This window comes from Arachis duranensis, chromosome 4, assembly GCF_000817695.3.
Source record: "Arachis duranensis cultivar V14167 chromosome 4, aradu.V14167.gnm2.J7QH, whole genome shotgun sequence".
NCBI classification, from domain to species: Eukaryota; Viridiplantae; Streptophyta; class Magnoliopsida; order Fabales; family Fabaceae; genus Arachis; species Arachis duranensis.
Window position 1 is genome coordinate 97,623,006 of NC_029775.3, and position 18,510 is coordinate 97,641,515.

At 28.8% G+C, this 18,510-nt stretch overlaps 2 protein-coding genes across 2 annotated transcripts; both read right to left on the reverse strand.

Moving 5' to 3' along the window:
• Positions 1 to 14,062: 14,062 nt before the first annotated feature.
• Positions 14,063 to 15,193, reverse strand: LOC107485099 (uncharacterized). Its single transcript, XM_016105623.3, has one exon. The coding sequence runs from the start codon at positions 14,838 to 14,840 to the stop codon at positions 14,274 to 14,276; it is 567 nt and encodes a 188-aa protein (XP_015961109.1). The 5' UTR covers positions 14,841 to 15,193; the 3' UTR covers positions 14,063 to 14,273.
• Positions 15,194 to 16,309: 1,116 nt separating this feature from the next.
• LOC107485105 (fibrillin protein 5 homolog) lies at positions 16,310 to 18,409 on the reverse strand. Its single transcript, XM_016105626.3, has 8 exons — positions 17,960 to 18,409; positions 17,749 to 17,864; positions 17,538 to 17,660; positions 17,321 to 17,419; positions 17,170 to 17,214; positions 16,996 to 17,069; positions 16,801 to 16,877; positions 16,310 to 16,478 (listed from the first exon to the last, which is right to left on the reverse strand). Exons 1-8 carry the CDS (start codon positions 18,261 to 18,263, stop codon positions 16,369 to 16,371), a joined length of 948 nt encoding a protein of 315 aa, XP_015961112.1. The 5' UTR covers positions 18,264 to 18,409; the 3' UTR covers positions 16,310 to 16,368.
• Between the last annotated feature and the right edge of the window lie 101 nt (positions 18,410 to 18,510).

Sequence of the window (18,510 nt, forward strand, 5' to 3'; positions counted from 1 at the left end):
TGTTATATTATTTTAGATGTGTTATGATAAATTTTGGCTTAAAATAATATTATTAGCTCATTTATGTAATAATTTAATTCTACAAAAAGATTTTTAATTATATATATTCTTTCTCTGTTTTTTGTTTTTTTTTTTTTGGGAGAGTTAAGGCAAAAAGAGATNTTTATTAAAGGGCAGTTTAGTCTAAAAAAAAATTTAAAACGATTTTTAACGTTAATGATGATATTAATAAAAGAAAAAGATAAAGACGATTTTAATTTTGACTAAAGACGTTAGGATAATAAAAAATACTTAATCCCATAAATAACAACAAATCTTTTTGATATACTAAAGTAATACATATTGTGCTAAATTTGTTACGTTATGATAATAAAATAAAACTATGCCGTTAGCATTTATGTGGCATCTCATTTTTTTAAAGATAAAAATTTTATTGAATGAAACTTAAAAGATTGGATCTATAGTGGACTTCATACAAAAATAAAGATGAGATATCCTATAATCTGAAATGATATCACTTAAAAGAAAGAAAAAATTTAAAAAAGTGAAAGAAAATAAACTTAATGAGAAAGATTGATGTAGTCTTCGAGGAGTTTCATCTTTCTCCTCTTGTTGGTGCTTAAAATTCATTTTTCAACTTAATTGTTGCCTCTAAAATTTGCTGATGGCTAATTCTTTCTCCTTAAAAAATTAATTTATTTTTTACTATCCACAATTGTCACAAGAGGTGATATATAAACTGAATTTTCTTCCTCTCATATATAAACTGAATTTTCTTCCTCTCATTTCTGCTCCCTTCCAAATTTTCATGGAGCTTAAGCCACCATTTCCACATTTCAGCATCAACGTCCACGTTGATGGGTGTCACACCAAAATTTTTTCAGGTTGTCGTCCCCCATGGGCAGGTCAGCCAACAATGCTGAAGTGATTCCTCCTCCTGGCCACATCTCAAATAGATTGAAAAAATCTCAGTAACCTCTCATGGAGTCTTCTTCCAACAGATAATCCATTGTGAAATACTCTCCATAAGAAAACTCTAATTTTTTGTGGGCATTTCAGATCTCACAAGAAAGATCAGAATTTTTTTGACTTACATTGATCTGGAAGCACCTCTAGTAGTGAATGATAAAACTGATGAGCTACCTTATACCTCGAAGATACAATGTACAAGCCTTTTCTCTCCAATGATCAGGTAAGTTTATCTTTCCCGTTGTAATTTCGGTTTGTAAGATTGCTTGGGTAATTTTTGGGCTGAATTATGCTATTACTGACTTACTGCTTGATGATTCTATTCTTTGTACTCTATCATTAATTGTTCAATCCATTCTACTTGTGGATAGCTGTTTGTTTGAGTAATTATAGCTAGTGATGAAAAAATTTTAATCCAAGTATCTGTCATAACCTTTATTGAGTTATTTCTTTCTATCTTTTAAATAAGTCCTTTTTCTATCATTTTCTTTCCCTCTAACAAGCTTCTCCATCCCAAAAGGAATTTTTACCTAAGTCAGCTTGTAGAAAGTTTGAATACCAGAAGTATGTGTTTCTGTATACTCTTGAAATTAGTAAATCAGGTCTGGTCAGTTGCCTCCAATTCTATTTCCCGAGCATAGCCATATTTCTTGAAATTTAAATCTCCCTAAAACTTTAGTCTACAAATTACAATCCATTTAATTCAGTGCATCTTTTTTTCTATTCCTTTTTGTCCCTACCAAAACTGCATGATCATCTTGTGAAGTTCTTTCAATAAGATCTCTAAAAATTTAAAACAACTTAAAATATAAATAGGAATATCAGTTGTGATCGCTTTGATAAGTACTTCTCTGCCACTAGTTGATAGCAAGGATCGTTTCCACTGCTGAAACTTCTTAGAAACTCTATCCTTAATATAATTAAAGGTAGCTTTCTTCGACTTGTTAATCACGGAAGGGAGACTCAAATATCTGTCTTGATTTTCTACATGAGGCACCTGTAATTCATCCGCTAGTTGATTCTTTATATTTTTTGGTGTGTTATAGCTGAAAAAAATTGATGATTTGTCCAAATTAATGACTTGACCACTAATCCGGGAATAGGTATATAGCACACTCAATATGTGTTGATAATTCTCTACTGTAGCTCTGCAAAACAGAATTGAGTCGTTTGCAAAGAATAGGTGACTAATAGCTGGGTATTTGCGATTAAGTCTCAAGCCAACAATTTCTTGCCTCTATTTTTCTCTATAGAGTAGATGGGAAAGTCCCTTTGCACAAAAAATAAATAGAGAGAGAGAGAATCACATTTCTGCAATCCTCTATATGGTTTGAAAAAAATCATAAGGTTGTCCTTTCATAGTAACAGAATAAGAGATTGTCATCACACACTGCTTCATCTAGTCTACCCACTTTTTGTAAAATTCCATCTTCTCTATCATAACCCAGACAAAACTCTATTCTACCCTATCATATGCCTTACTCATATCTAATTTGAGAACCATCTCCCTCTCTCCAAACTATTTATTCTTTAGAAAGTGCATGAACTCATGAGAAATTAGCACATTATCACTAATAAGTCGACCTTTGATGAATGCACTATGGTTTGAGCTAATAATTTTATCCATGAAATTCTGTAATCTATGCACCAGAATCTTGAAAATAATTTTATAAAAAATACTTCTCAGACTAATAGGACGAATTTGCTTATAATGTCCAAAAAAAATTGATAAAATTTAACAATAAAACCATTATCTCTTGGGACAGAAAAAGAATTTATTGAAAAAAAAAAGCATCTCTTACCTCCTTTTTTGTAACTGTTCTAGTGAGTCTTCGATTGATGTTGGCTTCAATTTTCACTAGCACATCCTCTATTTCAGCCATAGTGTCTTTTGGATTAAAGGATTTGAATAAATTCTCAAAATAATTTTAAACAATGCCCGCTATTTCTTCTGGATCTGATCTGCTCCCCCTTCATCATTTGTCATTCTGCAGATTTTATTTTTCTATTTCTTGAGTGAAATTTGGAATGAAAGAACTTTATGTTGTTATCATCCCACTTGAGCCACTAGACCCTGGATTTTTTCTTCCAGTACCTTTCCTCCATTATGTAAGCCTTCTCTAGCTCCTCCTCCAATTGATGAATGACCAGCTCATTCGCCCCTATACCTCTGCCTTTCTCTTCCAACTTATCTAAGAGTAGAGCAATTTGAGTTTGTGAGTTTAAGATCGTTCTCCTCTACCAATTGATGATAGCATGCTTGCATTGTTTTAATTTTTGAAATAACTTATACATTGGAGATCCTTCTACTTCTATAGCCCATACTGCCTTCACTAGTCCAACCACTTCTTCCTTCTCGCACCATCGCTTGTAAAACCTAAATCTCCTCTCGGGTTTAAGCGACATTGCATCTGAATTTAGGAGTAAAGGAAAATGGCCTGATCCAACTTCACTTAGATGCGATATTAAGGCCCTTGCATAAGAATTTCTTCACTCAGTAGACACCAATGCTCGTTCTAGTCTCTCTTTGACCAGCGCACTATCGAACTGTCTATTAGACTAAGTATACTTCAGACCCTCATACCCAAGATCACATAGGCTTCCTCCATTAATAAATTCTATGAAGGTCTGTATTAAAATTGCTGATTTAACTCTTCCACCTTCTTTCTTATGTTGTGCCACTATTGCATTGAAATCTCTAATAATTAGATTAAGATTACTACACGAATCACGCACCTCTAGTAAACTGTTAAACTGCTCACTCCGCAACCTATCATCTGTGCTCAAGTAAACTCCAATCACATTCCACACATTCTGTAGTTTAGAATCTTTCTATTTGTAGTGAATGTAGAAATTCTTGTGGTGGCAAATCTGCACTACCACCTCCTCCTTCCAAGCCACCACCAAACCTCCCGTCTGTCCTCTTGGTTCAACATAGAATAAATTAGAAAAATCAGCGGCTCTAACAATCTTCTCCACATTCATGGTGATATTTTTAGTCTCACTCAAAAATAATACCTCGAGAGAATGGATTTTACAAAACCCTTTCATGCTGTGAATTGTCAGGAATTTTTTCAAACCTTGACAATTTTATATGATCATCTTCATAGAACGTTGGGTGCCTCTTGTCGGGTGGTACCCTGTCCCATCTCCATAGATTGTTCTCCTGATTGACAAAGTTTCTTATTTCCAATTATTGTTTTCCTCTTCTCCATATCCTCTATGCTTCTTTTAGATCCGGCAAAGGAACTTTGTTTCTGATTTTTTTTTGCCATTTGTTTCAAATTTTGCCTCCCTCCAGTTTTTACATTATCCTTATTTCTTACACTAGTAAAATAAAATTGATTTTGCTGTTGGAACTCTTGATTCTTTTGCACTTCTGACGCATTTTCCAGCAAAAAAATATCTGAAACATTCTCATTTACAACGATTTTCTTTAGCACCTGAATTTCCGCTTTTCTCCTTGTATCTTCAGCTGACTTTGGATCTCTTTATCCTCCTTACTCTCTATTAGCTTTTTCTTTCACTGATAAGTTTGATAGGCCTTTAAGCAGGTTAACTGGAGTAGGATTCTGGTTTCGGGATACTCCTTTTGTCTCCTCCCTACTGTTATAGTATTTGTTGCTTTGCTTTTTTGTCCTTATCTTTCTTTTACTCTGTTCAGCTTGCAGCCATGCTCCCCACATATCTTCCTCCACTTCTCTGTTCACAGCATCCTTCAATTGCTCATGGCAGCTACATACCTCCTCATGTCCCACATGTCTGCAGCAAGCCAATAATTACAAAATTTGCCAATTCGTTCATATCTCAGCTTTAATTCAATTACTCTCCCATCCGAACCTGCTATCATTAGAATTCTTCTCAGTGGCTTGGTTACATCTAAATTGATCTACATTTTTATTTTATACTCCTCCTTTTCTTTTATATTAAAAAAAGTTCACATCTAAAACTTTTCTCAAAACACCACCCATTTTTCGTGCTAATTCTTTGGTTTTGTAATATTCTAGCAAACCCCACAACTAGATCTATATTGGAACATATGTAAACTCCTTCTCTTCAATTGATACTCCTTACCTCCATCACTTTAAATATAATGTGTTAATTTTCAAAAGCATATTCAATATTTAGAAGTATATTTAACATTTAAAAATGTTTATAAAATTTTAATTTTTGTTCAGGGATAAAAATAATTGCTTAATTTTTGAAAAAAAAGTTTGAGAAATTTTAGTTAGAGACACTAAATATGCTTATAATACGACTAGATATCTTTTAAATTTATTCTTTAATTAGTTTTTTATTACATAAATTTAAAAAATTTAAAATAATTTAAAAAACACATATAATAAATATGATGTTTCGTACTTTTTTTTAATTTTAAAATACAAATTTAAAAATACAAAAAAGTAGGTAATTTAAATTTAATTCAAGAATAAAAAATAAAATTCAAACAAATCCCAAAAACACATGTTGCTATCTTAATTTTTTTTGTTTTCATTTTTTATTTGTTTTCTTATAGATAAATTTTGAATGTGTAGAGCGTAACAATGTACCTTTATTTAGTTTTCTCCCTGTTGAATGTTTTTTTCCTCTTCTTTATTTTAGACTTCCAGAAAAATGTGATTTAATTCAGTTACAGGAATATCAACAATTTAACAATGTATAACATATTGATTTATTAAATTTGAGATTATTAAAAAATAAATGTACAGAAATCGTAAGCTTATTAGATTAAAGTATTCCTTACTAGAAAATTTATTATATGTCATCGATGTCTTTTTAAACCAATGTGTACTTAGAAACGTAATTCTATTTTTTTTCCAAATGAAAACATCTTTATCTTCAAAGAATGTATTCCTTCAAATTTTTCTTTCAAGGCATATAGTAACTTTTTCTTTTTCTTTTTTCTTTTTGAATTTTAAATGTGTTAAAAAAATTATTTAGTATTCAATCTTTTAATTTTGTATGTGTTAAGAAAATATACTACATAAATTATTTATTGAAAATACATTAATTTCAATTAGTTTTAGTATAAATCATTTTTTTATCTTACATTTTGAATAAATTTTAAATAATTCTACAATAAATAAGTTAAACTTAATCGGCCAAAGTTTCAAATTCATTTTTTTATTTTTCTATTATTTTAACTATTATTTAACTATCAAATTTAATTTTTGTGTCGTCACTCTTTTATTCTCTTAAATCTTCTTCTTATTTTTTATATTTTTAACTTTCTTTTTCTATTTCTTGTCTAGTGATCATCTTCTCTTCATCAAAAGGTAAATTTCAAATTCTCTATGTTTTTTTATATAGCTTTCCATGATTTTATGTATCTTCAAATTTTATTGTTTCTCTTTTTGATAATTACAATTGCAAATTTTAATTCAAACAATTATAATTTAGGTATTAATCTAATATTTTATTCTCTTCATGATTTTATATATTTTATTTTATTCTCAGTTTATTCATCTTTATTACTTGTGTTTTATTTTTTATTCTATTATATGTATCTATGTTGCATATAAAATTTTAAAATAAATTGATTAATTTATTAATTTAGAATATATTTTTTATTTTTAAAAATAATAATAAAAAATATGTTAATTACAATACATAATTAAACATATGAATAAAATCTTTCATTTAACATTATATCAAAATTAAATTAAAAAAATATATAACAAATTTAATTATTTTGAAAAGAAAGAAAGAAAAAAATTGTAAATTAAGTTTTTTTTTTTATTTTATATAAACATACTTTTCATATACAGATTTAATTTTTTTTAGTATTTATATATAATTTTAGTTTCAAATTATAAATATTAATGTATCATTAGACGCTAATATGCCAATTGATTCAGTCTTTTATTATTAAATATGCATAAAAAAATTAGTTAGAATAATAAGTTATATATAATTTAATTAAAATATTTTTAAGTTCAAGTTTTAGAAATAAAAAATTATGTTTTTATAAATTATATATAATGAATAGTATTTTAAAAAAAAAATGTTCATTAACTATTTTTAATTTTTATATCTCTATATAATTAATAATATTCAACAAAATTTATTTTAGTATATATATTATTGTCCTCACTTCTAAAATTTTTTGGGTCCGTCACTATATGATAAATACTATAATCGATCATCATAGTTTGATTTAAAAATTCAATTTAATGAAAGTTATGTATGTTTTTTTTAATTTATGTTTTATAAGACACTAGAAATATAAGTTTACAATACATCCAAAATTATAAAATATCACATAAAATACTTTATGAACACCACTAACTCATTTAAATGTATGGCTATATTTTTCATTAACACGATGTAATAAGAATTTTGCACGGTATATATTACTTGAACCTAACAAAAGATCTTCCCTTTGTTTATGTAAATAATAGCTGTGTAAAAAATTTTTGTGATATTATATAGAACACTAAAAGAGAATAATAATTTTCATAATACATAAAAAGAGAAACAAAAAACAAAACACAATTAGTTAAGAGCCTTATGACCAATAAGTAGCAATTGCAACAATCTTTAGGATGAATTCTTTTTCGTAAATTGGTTATAATTCTTGATATATAAATGAGAAAACATGTGTTAAACAAACAAACTAAAAGAATACTATATTTAATTTTTGCAGCACATCCAAAATAATATAATAACGTAAAAAATGTTTTAGAACACAATCGAAACTCACCCAAATTTATTCAAAAAATAATACGTAACAATAAGGTTTTTATAAATTATAAATATAATGTGTTAATTTTCAAAAGAATCTTCAAAATTTAAAAGTATATTTGATTTTTAAAACTGATTACAAAATCTTAATTGTAAACAAACTAATATTTTTAATAGCTTGTAATAAAAAAAATAGGAAAAATAAAAATAAAACACCCTATATAGCAATGTTGAATTCATAGTTATCAGAATTGGACTGGATTGGTCGATTCGACCGAAAAATCAATAAATCAGTGGTCTGATCGGTTCGATTTACAATACAGATTGTTTATGCAATTAACTCGTTCAATAATAATTAAATCCGTTGAAAATCAGACGAGCCAACGCGAATCGGTGCGGTTCGAACGCATGAACTGCGTGTCTCCACAGTGCACCAGCACCTGGGATTCAAACAGGAACCTTGTGCAAAAGCTTCAGCTCTCTTGTCACTAAGCCGATCATTCTTCTTTAGTAAATATAGGCTAATAATAATATATATATATAATAAAAAAGTTCACATGAGAATTCTCTGAGCCAACAACCATACACTAGTTCATATGTCTAACATTAATTTTATTTATATGTAACTTTTTTTTAGATTAGACCTATTAAATTAAAGGCTAATATTTAAATTTTAATTGTATTATAATTATATATATTTATTTAATTATTACCGGATTAAACGGTTTGACCATTAATCTATTGGTTGAACCACTAATCCAGTGACCCAATAATTTTATCGGGTCGATTGTCGATTTGGTTCTGATAACTATGATTGAATTTTGTTTTTTATTTGTGGAACGATTAAAGTATTAATTACCTAATAAAATGTATTGAAAATGTAAGTGATAATAAATGTATTTAATAAATACATAATAATTATATTAAAAGTAAAGATTTGTATTTGAATTGTTTTAAAATGGAAAATATTACTCTATGCGTGCTTCGACATGCTTCCAATTTGAAAATTAGAAAAAAAGAAAGAAATTGTAGTGCAAGTTAATTATTTGAATTGTTTTAAGGCAGAAACTCACCTGCAGTTGACTGCAGGTGAAGTTGCTTCTGAATGGCTGACACGTGTTACTATATGGTTTAAAAAAATCGGTTTATCTTATATAAATGATTTATTTAAAAAAACCGGTTTGAATTGGACCAAGCAGTTACTTTTATTCCCTTCTTCGTTTCGCACGTAAAATTCGTTCTCTTTCAATCCCTTTTTCAGAACTAATATAAAACTTTCAATTAGGTATGTTCCTTTTATTTATATTTCTTAATCAAATTTATTATTTCAAATGTATTTCTTAATTTATGTTTTTATTCATTCCTCTGTGAATGATGAAAATTATTTAATAAATACGTACCAAGATAATTCATGGTAATTTCATGTGATGGAAGATAAAAATGTAATTATGGTATAACGTAGACTAGTTGATAGCATGAGCAATGTTGAAATTTTGGCATGATCTCTTTCATATTTGTTATATGTCTCTTTAGTTGGTGATGTTATAGTTTATTGTGATAATATGATGGTAGTTTAGTGGTATGAGTTATGTCCTTTTTATTTGGTTGAATTTTTTTTATAGCTATCCTATTCTTGATGGCAATGTCAAAATAAATATTTTCATTAGTTGTTCTTTTTTTTTCTCTATTTTTGAATCAATTTTATTTTGAAAAAATTTATTAAAAATTTTTGTTGTAGACAAAATTAATAATATTATGTTCAATTATTTAAGGAGACCAAATTAATATTTTGATTAGATACTTTTGTTTTATTGAAAATAAATTCTAATTTTATTAAAAAATAAATTCTAGTTGATAAGTAAAAATACAAAAACGTACATGACAGTGAAATCATAATTTCTAGACAAAGTAAATTATAGTCTTATTATCTTAAAAAATAATTTATTTATAGAATAATATTGAAAAATCAACAATAATTTGCATGAAAATAGTTTATTAGTAAAATAAAAGTTAATTCATTGATTACCATAAAATTTAATTTAACGATAAATTTGCAATTGAACATATTTTTACAGCTTAATTTAAAATATGTTTACAACTTAATTTAAAAGCAACTGAAAATATAAGTTATGGGAAATAAAACAAAACTCATCAAAAAAATAGAAACAGAGACAAAAAAGGACAGATGATATCATTTATGTCATTCCTATAAAAAAATCGTGAATTTTGTTTCTTTTTCAGAATACTAAATTTTACTTTTTCAAACAATTTGTATACATATATTTGACAAAAATTAAATAAAAAAAAGTTTCAGATAAATTTAAAGAAAAATTGGTCAATATGAATGAAGAAAAAGAACATATCAAATTCATCTGTTAGGAATTTAGGAATAACACGTAGAAAGAATTTAAATTATTTTAAAAGTAGTTATTTGATCTATTCAAACTGGTTTTTTTAAATAAACCATTTATATAAAATAAATCGATTTTTTTTAAACTATACAGTAACACGTGTCAACGATCCAGAAGCAACTTCACTTGCAGTCGACTGCAGGTGAGTTTCCACCTTGTTTTAAAATGGAAAATGCTACGCGGAACATTTTAGGTCAATAAGTTCTTGACGGAAAAGGATAACACTAATGGTTATATCTTTAATACTCCATAAACCTCTATTGTACACATTATATAAATATTTCATTAATTTCCTATACCTTTTCTTATAAAATTTGGATTAAATCAAATTGATAGTCGTTCCTTAAATATAGGAAACATGATTAATTAGTTAATTAAAAAAATTAATATAATAGAATGGTTAGATTTACATAATGTTTAAAATCCGAATCATTATTGGATGAGTAGTATTTTTGTAACTATTCTATGTATACATCAAAAATACAGTTATAACATCAGTTATTTGTATAAATATATGTTGAAATATAAAATATACATTAAAAATAAGTTAAACAACTTATATATTTTATGAACAAATATATAATGACTGATTTTTTGTATTACATAACATGATGTTGTCGGATAAGATTTTCACCTAAAATAACACTGAGTAAAGAAATTTATTTATAAATAGATGTTATGAAGATCAATTTGGAAAACTTCTATTCTAAAACTCACTAATACGCTAAAATTCTAAAGAATTGTCACGCCAAAAAATATTTGGTAACAAAAAAATTAAATTTAGTCAGTCAAAATTTATTTTATTTAGTATCTATTAATTATTGCAATAATTAATAAATTTTAAATAAAATAAATTTTGACTTATTTTTTTTGTCTATTTAATATTACTGTTTTAAATTACACCGAAAAAATAAAAAGATAGAATGTAAGTACATGTGAATGTTGGGAGATATTTTTTCTTTCAATTTTTCTCTTGCTTTCTTCATTCCTGTTTCATGTTCTTATTGCTTTTCGAATTTCATTACTTTATTCATTTTTCATTTTTCTAGCATTCTAATATTCAATTTTGTTTCAAATTATTGTTAGATTTTATTTTTTGACAAGTTATTTAAATTTTTTTTATAACAGTTGTATATTTTTTTATTGTCTATAAAAGTTAATTATTTGTGTATTTAAGCATCTTGTATTTTATAAACTCAAAGAGTCATATTTACTCCCTATTAAGATAAGTGATAAAACTTGGTCGATATTTTGTGTTGAAATCCAAAACTCAAAATCCAAAGTAAATGGTGAAAATTCAGATGCAGTCGATTTCATGTGAAGTTGAATTTAAAACAGTTATTCGCATTTTAACTCCGGTCCAAGACATAGCTTGCACTATGATTGAAGTGTTGAGGGGATGATGGTGGTTTTTCTATGCGCCGAAAATATATAGAGGGAGAGAGAAAAAGAATGTGAGAAAACGACTGAATAAAATGGTTGTTGTGGTGTGCTTATTGTTACAACGTGCTGGCCATCATTCCTTTTCATATAATATGCATGCATGCTTCTTAATTCTTCTTATAAAACTATTAAATAAGTGATTAAAAAAAATAGCACTCCCTTAAGTGAATTGTGAGTATGGTGGGAGCATTGCATGTGGCGGATATCATTCCATAATCCATTATCTTTCGGCTGTTAGCTAGGTGAAACTTTTTTTTCTTTAATTTTTGATATAGTGTTTATTGTGTTAACTATACCAAAGTAATTGTTAGATAAGGAATTAAGGATAGTGTTAGAGGGCTAGAGGCACCTTTAAAGCAGCAATGGAGGCCCATGAGGTTTGTGATGACAGCCCAGCTTAAGGTAGCGTTTGTTTTCGGAGACAGGACACGGAAACATAGACAGTACATTTTTAAAAAGCGTTTGGAAGCAAAGACATGGACACTGAACATATTGTCTCCGGGACAGTTTTTTATACCTTTGTGTCCACTTTTTTACGAATGACAATGATGGACACGGGATTTGGAAGAGGGACACAGACTGTTTTTATGAATTTTTCTTTTTTTTTGTCCATGGTGCTATTTTTTATTATTCCATTGTTACCCCTTCTTATTTTTCCTATTTTGCGTTGTTCTCAGAAGTATTTTTTTAATTTTTTTACTCCATGCTCTTTTTTTATCTCTACGTTCTTTTTCTTTCTTTTTTTCTCAGGTACTCTCTTTTTTTATAAAAATTTTTATTGGACTGGATAATTTCTTTTTTCTTATCATTCTTACTTCAACATCATTTTAACCTTATATTATATTATTTGATTTGTAATAAAAATAATAACAAAAACAATTAGTCTGGAGACTTTTAAAAGATAAATATTATAAAGGTAAAATTGATATTTTAAAATGCTAAAAAATAATTTATAAATTGTAATTGATTTTATATAATTTAAAGAAAAATTAATTTTTTGAAAAGAAAAATAAAATTTTAGATAAAAAAATTAATTTTCTAAATAAAAATAGATTTTTATGTGCAAAAATTAATTTTTTTCCATTTAAAAATGGATTCTTTTTTTAAAACTGATTTTGTATTTAAAATTAATTTGGCTTATTAACCTAAATGAAATTTTTTATTAATCAAACTTAGATTTTTTTTGTTAATATTAACCATATGTATTCCTACATATTAATAATAAATTTAAAAAAATAATTATATTTATAAATTTTATTTTAATATAAATACTATTATATAATTTTTTATTAAAATTTTTTATTGCTTCAAATATTTTTTTCAAGTTCCAACTGTCTGTACTCCTACGTACTCTCATTATTCATTAAATTAGTTTATACTAAAAAATTTGGAATCACATGGCTATTTTAGTCATTTTATATAATATTTTAGTCTTGTCCATGTGTATCCAAACATAATACTGGACATTACATTAGTGTCATATCCATCGTATCCAAACATGATACACAAAACATAATTTTTAATGTCTCTGTCTTATTATCTTTATCTCAGTGTCCTGTTCTATCGTGTCTCTACAAATAAACGCTACCTAACTGTTAATACGCTACTAGACTGCTAGCAACGGAAAGATGTCAGAATTTGAATTCAGGGACCCTCTTTTTTATACAAACAAACAAAGAAACAATCAAACATCGTTCTTGCTTTATCACGTTCACATGTGTTAGATGTTGGTAAATAATTGGATTAGCCTTGAAATCAGTATAGTACTATAGTTCATGGACTGAACCATCTACTGCATTTATGGTCAAGTTAATACACATTACACAACCAAATATGGCAAACTACACTATTCAAGCAACTTGTTTTTTTTGCAGCTGAGACTTAGCTCAGATGTTAGTCCATGTGCCTAATTAATACGCTGTACCCAGGTTCGAACCTTAATGAATGCACTAAGTATTAAAAAATTATGATACCTAAATTGGAAGTTGTTCAATCCATCTTAAAAAAAATAACAATCACATAATCACGCAAAAAATATCTACATATCAAATTTCACTCACCCTACTACATTCAAATGTGCATGACAAAGTTCACTGATCATCATTATCACTTAGAATGTTTTGGCAAGAAAATAGGCACAACTAATAATATAGTGTTGTTTAAGGCTCTAAGCCAATAATGTTGTGGGTTCCAAATGAATTCATACATGATACATCCAGCTGTAACTTGCAGTAAATTCATGGAATCGAGGTCATCCTTGATTCAAATAAAATGGTTGCCTTTTGTGTACATTTACTTACCTTTATGTCTATAGGCCCGTTTGGTAAATGTGTCACTCTCGTGACAGTTATCTACTAATAAAAAGACACAAATTTATTAAGAAAAAATTGAGTAAAATGATAAATAAATTTTTAAAAATTTATATTTTGAATAAATTAGTCTTTAAAGTAAAAAAAATACTAATAAAAATTTTCAGTATGATAAACATGTATAAATTAATTTAAATTAAGATTTTTTATCTTAATCATAATAATGATCAATTTAAAAATAATGTATTTACATCTACTATCTCACATAATTTTATTATTATATTTTTGTTTTGGAGAATAATCCTCACGAATTTATTTGTGACTTTAATAATAGATACATTGACAAGAAAATTTTACTGATATTAAATTTGATCACAAGTGAAAAAAAAAAGGAAAAGGGATGACAAACAGAGACCAATTTTCTCTTGGGACTGTATCTGAAAGTGATAGAGTTGTGTTAGAAGCAGAGAAGAACGACAGAGGCAGAGACCATGAAGCCATAGATGAAAATCAAGAAGGCAAAATGAAGAGCCCAATTCCTCTTGAACTTACCAAAGTAGGACTCAGGTGGTTCCTGGTAGTGAATCTCAAAGTCATCCTCAGAAACAAAGTCATTGTTGTTAGTGGTGGTGGCGAGTCTTAGCTTCATGTCCCTGAGCTTCTCGGTGGCCAAGCCAAGTGTGAGCTTGTGGCACCTTCTCTGGTACTTGAATCCATTGATGCATCTGAGGGTCTGTGCCACAGAGACGTAGAACATGAGGTGTGCGATGGAGAGGAGAGTGATGGGGATCCAGCAGTGGCGGCATTGGAGGCGCTGCGGCGACTGAGAGAGTGCCAACAAGACGAGTGAGAGGAAGATGAAGAGCACCTGGAACACCTTCTGGAGCTCTTTCTTTTGGAGGTCAATGGCGCGCTTCTTCTCCAGAGTCTTCTCGAAGTGCAGCTGGATTATGGTGTTCAATGCTTGCACTGCTGTTTCCTTCGGCACACCTTCGCCTTGTTCATGCGTTTCGTACTCTGCCATTGATGCTGCTCACTACAAGACAGATGAGGCTCTTTTCTTTTCGTTTCTGTTTGTCTCAAACCGACAAGACCAAGAAAAAATAACGTTGGTCTTTGCTGGCTCTATTTATTATTCACCAAAGGTTACATATTAGGCACTAGGCAGATACTTCAAGTCTTCAAGCCAAGACTGTAATTATTTTCATGTGAAATTTTTGTTTTTTTTTTTAATCCTTGGATCTTGGAGGATGGATTTTAATATGTTATAAACTTAAGGAAGGTTAGCATGTTGCACAACCATTTTTACTCTGGTTTTGAAGAGAGTAAAAGCAAAATGTTGGATGTCAGCAAGTCAAAAAGGAACATGTTGGGAGTAAATGGAGAGAACTCGAATCTCGAAATTGGATGTATATGCAACGGTTATAAATATAATAAGAGTAACCAGGACACAAATATTGAGGTTGGAACTTGAAATTTCCCAGCCACTTTCCACTGGCCATTCACATTCATACTATCAAATTGGTCCGCTTTATATTTTAATATATATTAAATTTGTATTAAAAACATAAAAAAATTATTGTTTTTTGATATTTTTACGAGATAATACTAAGTTGGTCCTTCAACTTGTATTTCAGTTTTAATTTAATCCCTAAAATTTTAATTGCTTTTATTTAGTCCATAAATTTTGCAAATGTAACTCATGTTCATTTTTGGGATAATTTTTGACGCACAAACATTAATGAAATGCCCAAAAAACTATTATAAGCAATATTTATTTAAACTTTTTTTCCTAAAACAAGTGATCCTACGTCGTTTTTGAAGTATTTGAGAGCCAAAACCAAAACGACATCATATTATATGTTTATGTCAAGGCTTCATTAATGTTTTGTAAGTCACTTTTATAAAGTTTAGAAATTAAGAAGGCAATTAAAATTTCAAAAACTAAATTAAGACTCATATGTAAGTTATATGTAAGTTTAGAGACCAAAATTAAGTATTAACTCTAATTTTATTAAAGATATTTAATTATTATTTGAAAAATTAAATATAAAATACGATGTAGATTTTTGCTTCTTATTCATCATAGGTACTTCATTCAACATGCATTTGATTTTGATATCCAAACTTTTCCTTTTAAGACTACAATGATTGGTAGGTTCTTATGGTGATATTCAATCCGGGATTTGGTTTGCATAAACTGTAAACTATACAGTGTTAATAACTTAAATGCCACATTATTATTGAAATAAGGTATTTCTTTTCATAAACCAACTTCTTCATGGCTATTGATTGTATTGCACTCTTTCTAATAACATTATACAAAGAATACTAAAAAAACATCAAAATTTATTATTTTTTTTATCACTAATTAACTATCAATATATAAAAATGTAAATTAAAATATATTATTTGATTATTCAAGTAAAAAATTGAGTTAATAATTAAAAGTAATAATTAAAAATAATAAATTATGATAGTCTTTAGATTTTTTTATTTAAATAAATAAATTGAATATTCGAAAGTAATCCCATCGGATATTTTAAATCAGGTTAGCCCTTTACAGTTGGAAAAAGAAAGTGTAAAGGGATTTGATTGATTGATTGATTGACTGCTTGATTGGCTGCTTGATATAAGGATCCTCCTCCTGCTTGTGTCGATGCTAAATGACAAAGTGTAAATGGCCATTAGTGAGTATTAATACTCATCACAATGCAAAAGTAATTATCTATTTTTCTTCATCAACCTAGCACAAATTTCAGCCATAGTTTCTATCAAGAAAAAAAGGGGCAAAATTCTTAAAAATGGATTAATGAGAATATACATTTCTAACTCATGTTTAACATCTCACTCCTTCACTATGATGGATGAAAAGTGACTCCACAATCAAAGCAAGACCCACACTGTATCTTATGATGATCTAGTGATGAGTCAAGTATGAGCTTTTAACAATTTGTCACTTAACATTGAAGATTACGACTTACTTCTATCTTCAAATCTTTCCAGTACAAAGATATTACCCTTGTCGTCCCTTCCAATCCTCATGTTGTCGTCAACATATCTATGAGAAAGATTGAATTAAGAAAACAAGAAGAATTTTCATCAATGATGGAATAAAAGACAGAAAAACAGCAAGTTTCACAGCCCTTTAATTTGTCCATGACATGATCTTAGGATACGTGATTTCCAACCATCCCTCTGGATTGAAGATGCCCAACAGAAGATTATAGTTTTTCCGGAATACATTCATCAACTGTGCATGCAAGGAAGAAAAGAAATTTGAACTTGGGAAGATAAGACTAATAATCCGATTAATTAGCCTAGAGAAAAATGCAGTATGTAATTAGCATTACCTGATCAGGGGTAATGGTGGAGCTTTCGAAGTTAATGTCAACCCTCTGTGAATTTCAAGTATTATCCAATTAGGTAGTTACTCAGCAGCAATAGCTATAGATTACAGAGAAATAAATTGAGATTGGCCAAACAAGAAGGTGGAGCTTTAACTGTTGCAGAAGCAATCTTGAAAGAAGCCTCAATGCTAAGCTGTCCCGACAACAAACTCAACCCCTTTGCGCTGAACTCGATCACATTAACTGCTTTGCTCTCCATTTTAGAATCACATCACCAATGTTCAAGCTCAGTAGATAAAAGTTATACACTTTCTCTACTCAAAATTGAAAGAGAAAATGACCAAGCCATGTATTGTATTTGTAGTTTGTACCTTGGCTATGTCAATGGTTTGAAAAAACTCATCCAATGAGATAAAGTCTCTCAGGCCTAACTTGGTTCTCTTGGATCCCAAAATTGAGATTGTGCTATAAACAAGCCTCCAACACCCAGCCACCTTCCATGTAATAGAAATTATTGATAGCGAAAGCTCAAAAATCCAATCAAAACCACATATCAGATAATATATGCAGAGTTAAAGTTACCTTGTCTAGTCTTAGAGTTGGGTCTGGAGTTGGATTTATATATTCTAGCTGCTGCACCAGACTCTCAATTTCAAATTTCTTGGCAGATGGGAGTCCAAAAATCCCCCTGTTGATTCCTTGAAACATATTTTTTATTGCAATTGATTTCAAACATATCAGATACACCTTCTGCTTATAATGAAAAAAGAAAAAGTGGATTGAAATGGGATACCTTCCACTGCCTGGTAAAGCTCTCTTTTCTTCTCAGCAAGTGTGTCATCCATAACCAAGCCTGACCCAAAGCTCTGTTCTCCAACTTTAACAACAGTGAAGGGTTTAAACCAGAGCGGTCTGCCACCAAATCTCGAGGTGTTCATCCTTGAAAGATTCTCAGGTGGAGCCAATCTTTGAAGCTTCATGATATCCATGGTTCTAAAAATCACAGGACTCACATGACAACCGGCCATTGATGCATGAAATAACTTGGTGACCCTTCTAGAAGAAGATTTAACAATGAGAGACAGAAAATGAAGCATAGGATAAGATCTTATTTTGGTTGATAAAGACAGTGGTTCCTGATGTTACCTATTAATGCCATCAGTTTTGCTCTATGGAAACAGTGAACATGCATTTTAGACTAGTTATGGCCTAATGGCCTATTACTGGGCTGCAACTAATATGACCCAATTATCCATATAGTTAAATGATTTCATTATAAGCCAATTCTGGTTCATAGTTTATACCCAGGGAGAGAATTTTTATCCCAAAAACAAAAGTTCATAT

Coding starts and splice junctions, on each gene's coding strand:
- LOC107485099 (XM_016105623.3), bottom strand. CDS start 14,840: ATGGCAGAGTACGAAACGCATGAACAAGGCGAAGGTGTGCCGAAGGAA.
- LOC107485105 (XM_016105626.3), bottom strand. CDS start 18,263: ATGCTTCATTTTCTGTCTCTCATTGTTAAATCTTCTTCTAGAAGGGTC. Junction 17,070..17,169: donor CCACCATTACCCCTGATCAG/GTAATGCTAATT, acceptor TTGCATGCACAG/TTGATGAATGTATTCCGGAA. Junction 16,878..16,995: donor GAGGGATGGTTGGAAATCAC/GTATCCTAAGAT, acceptor TCTTTCTCATAG/ATATGTTGACGACAACATGA.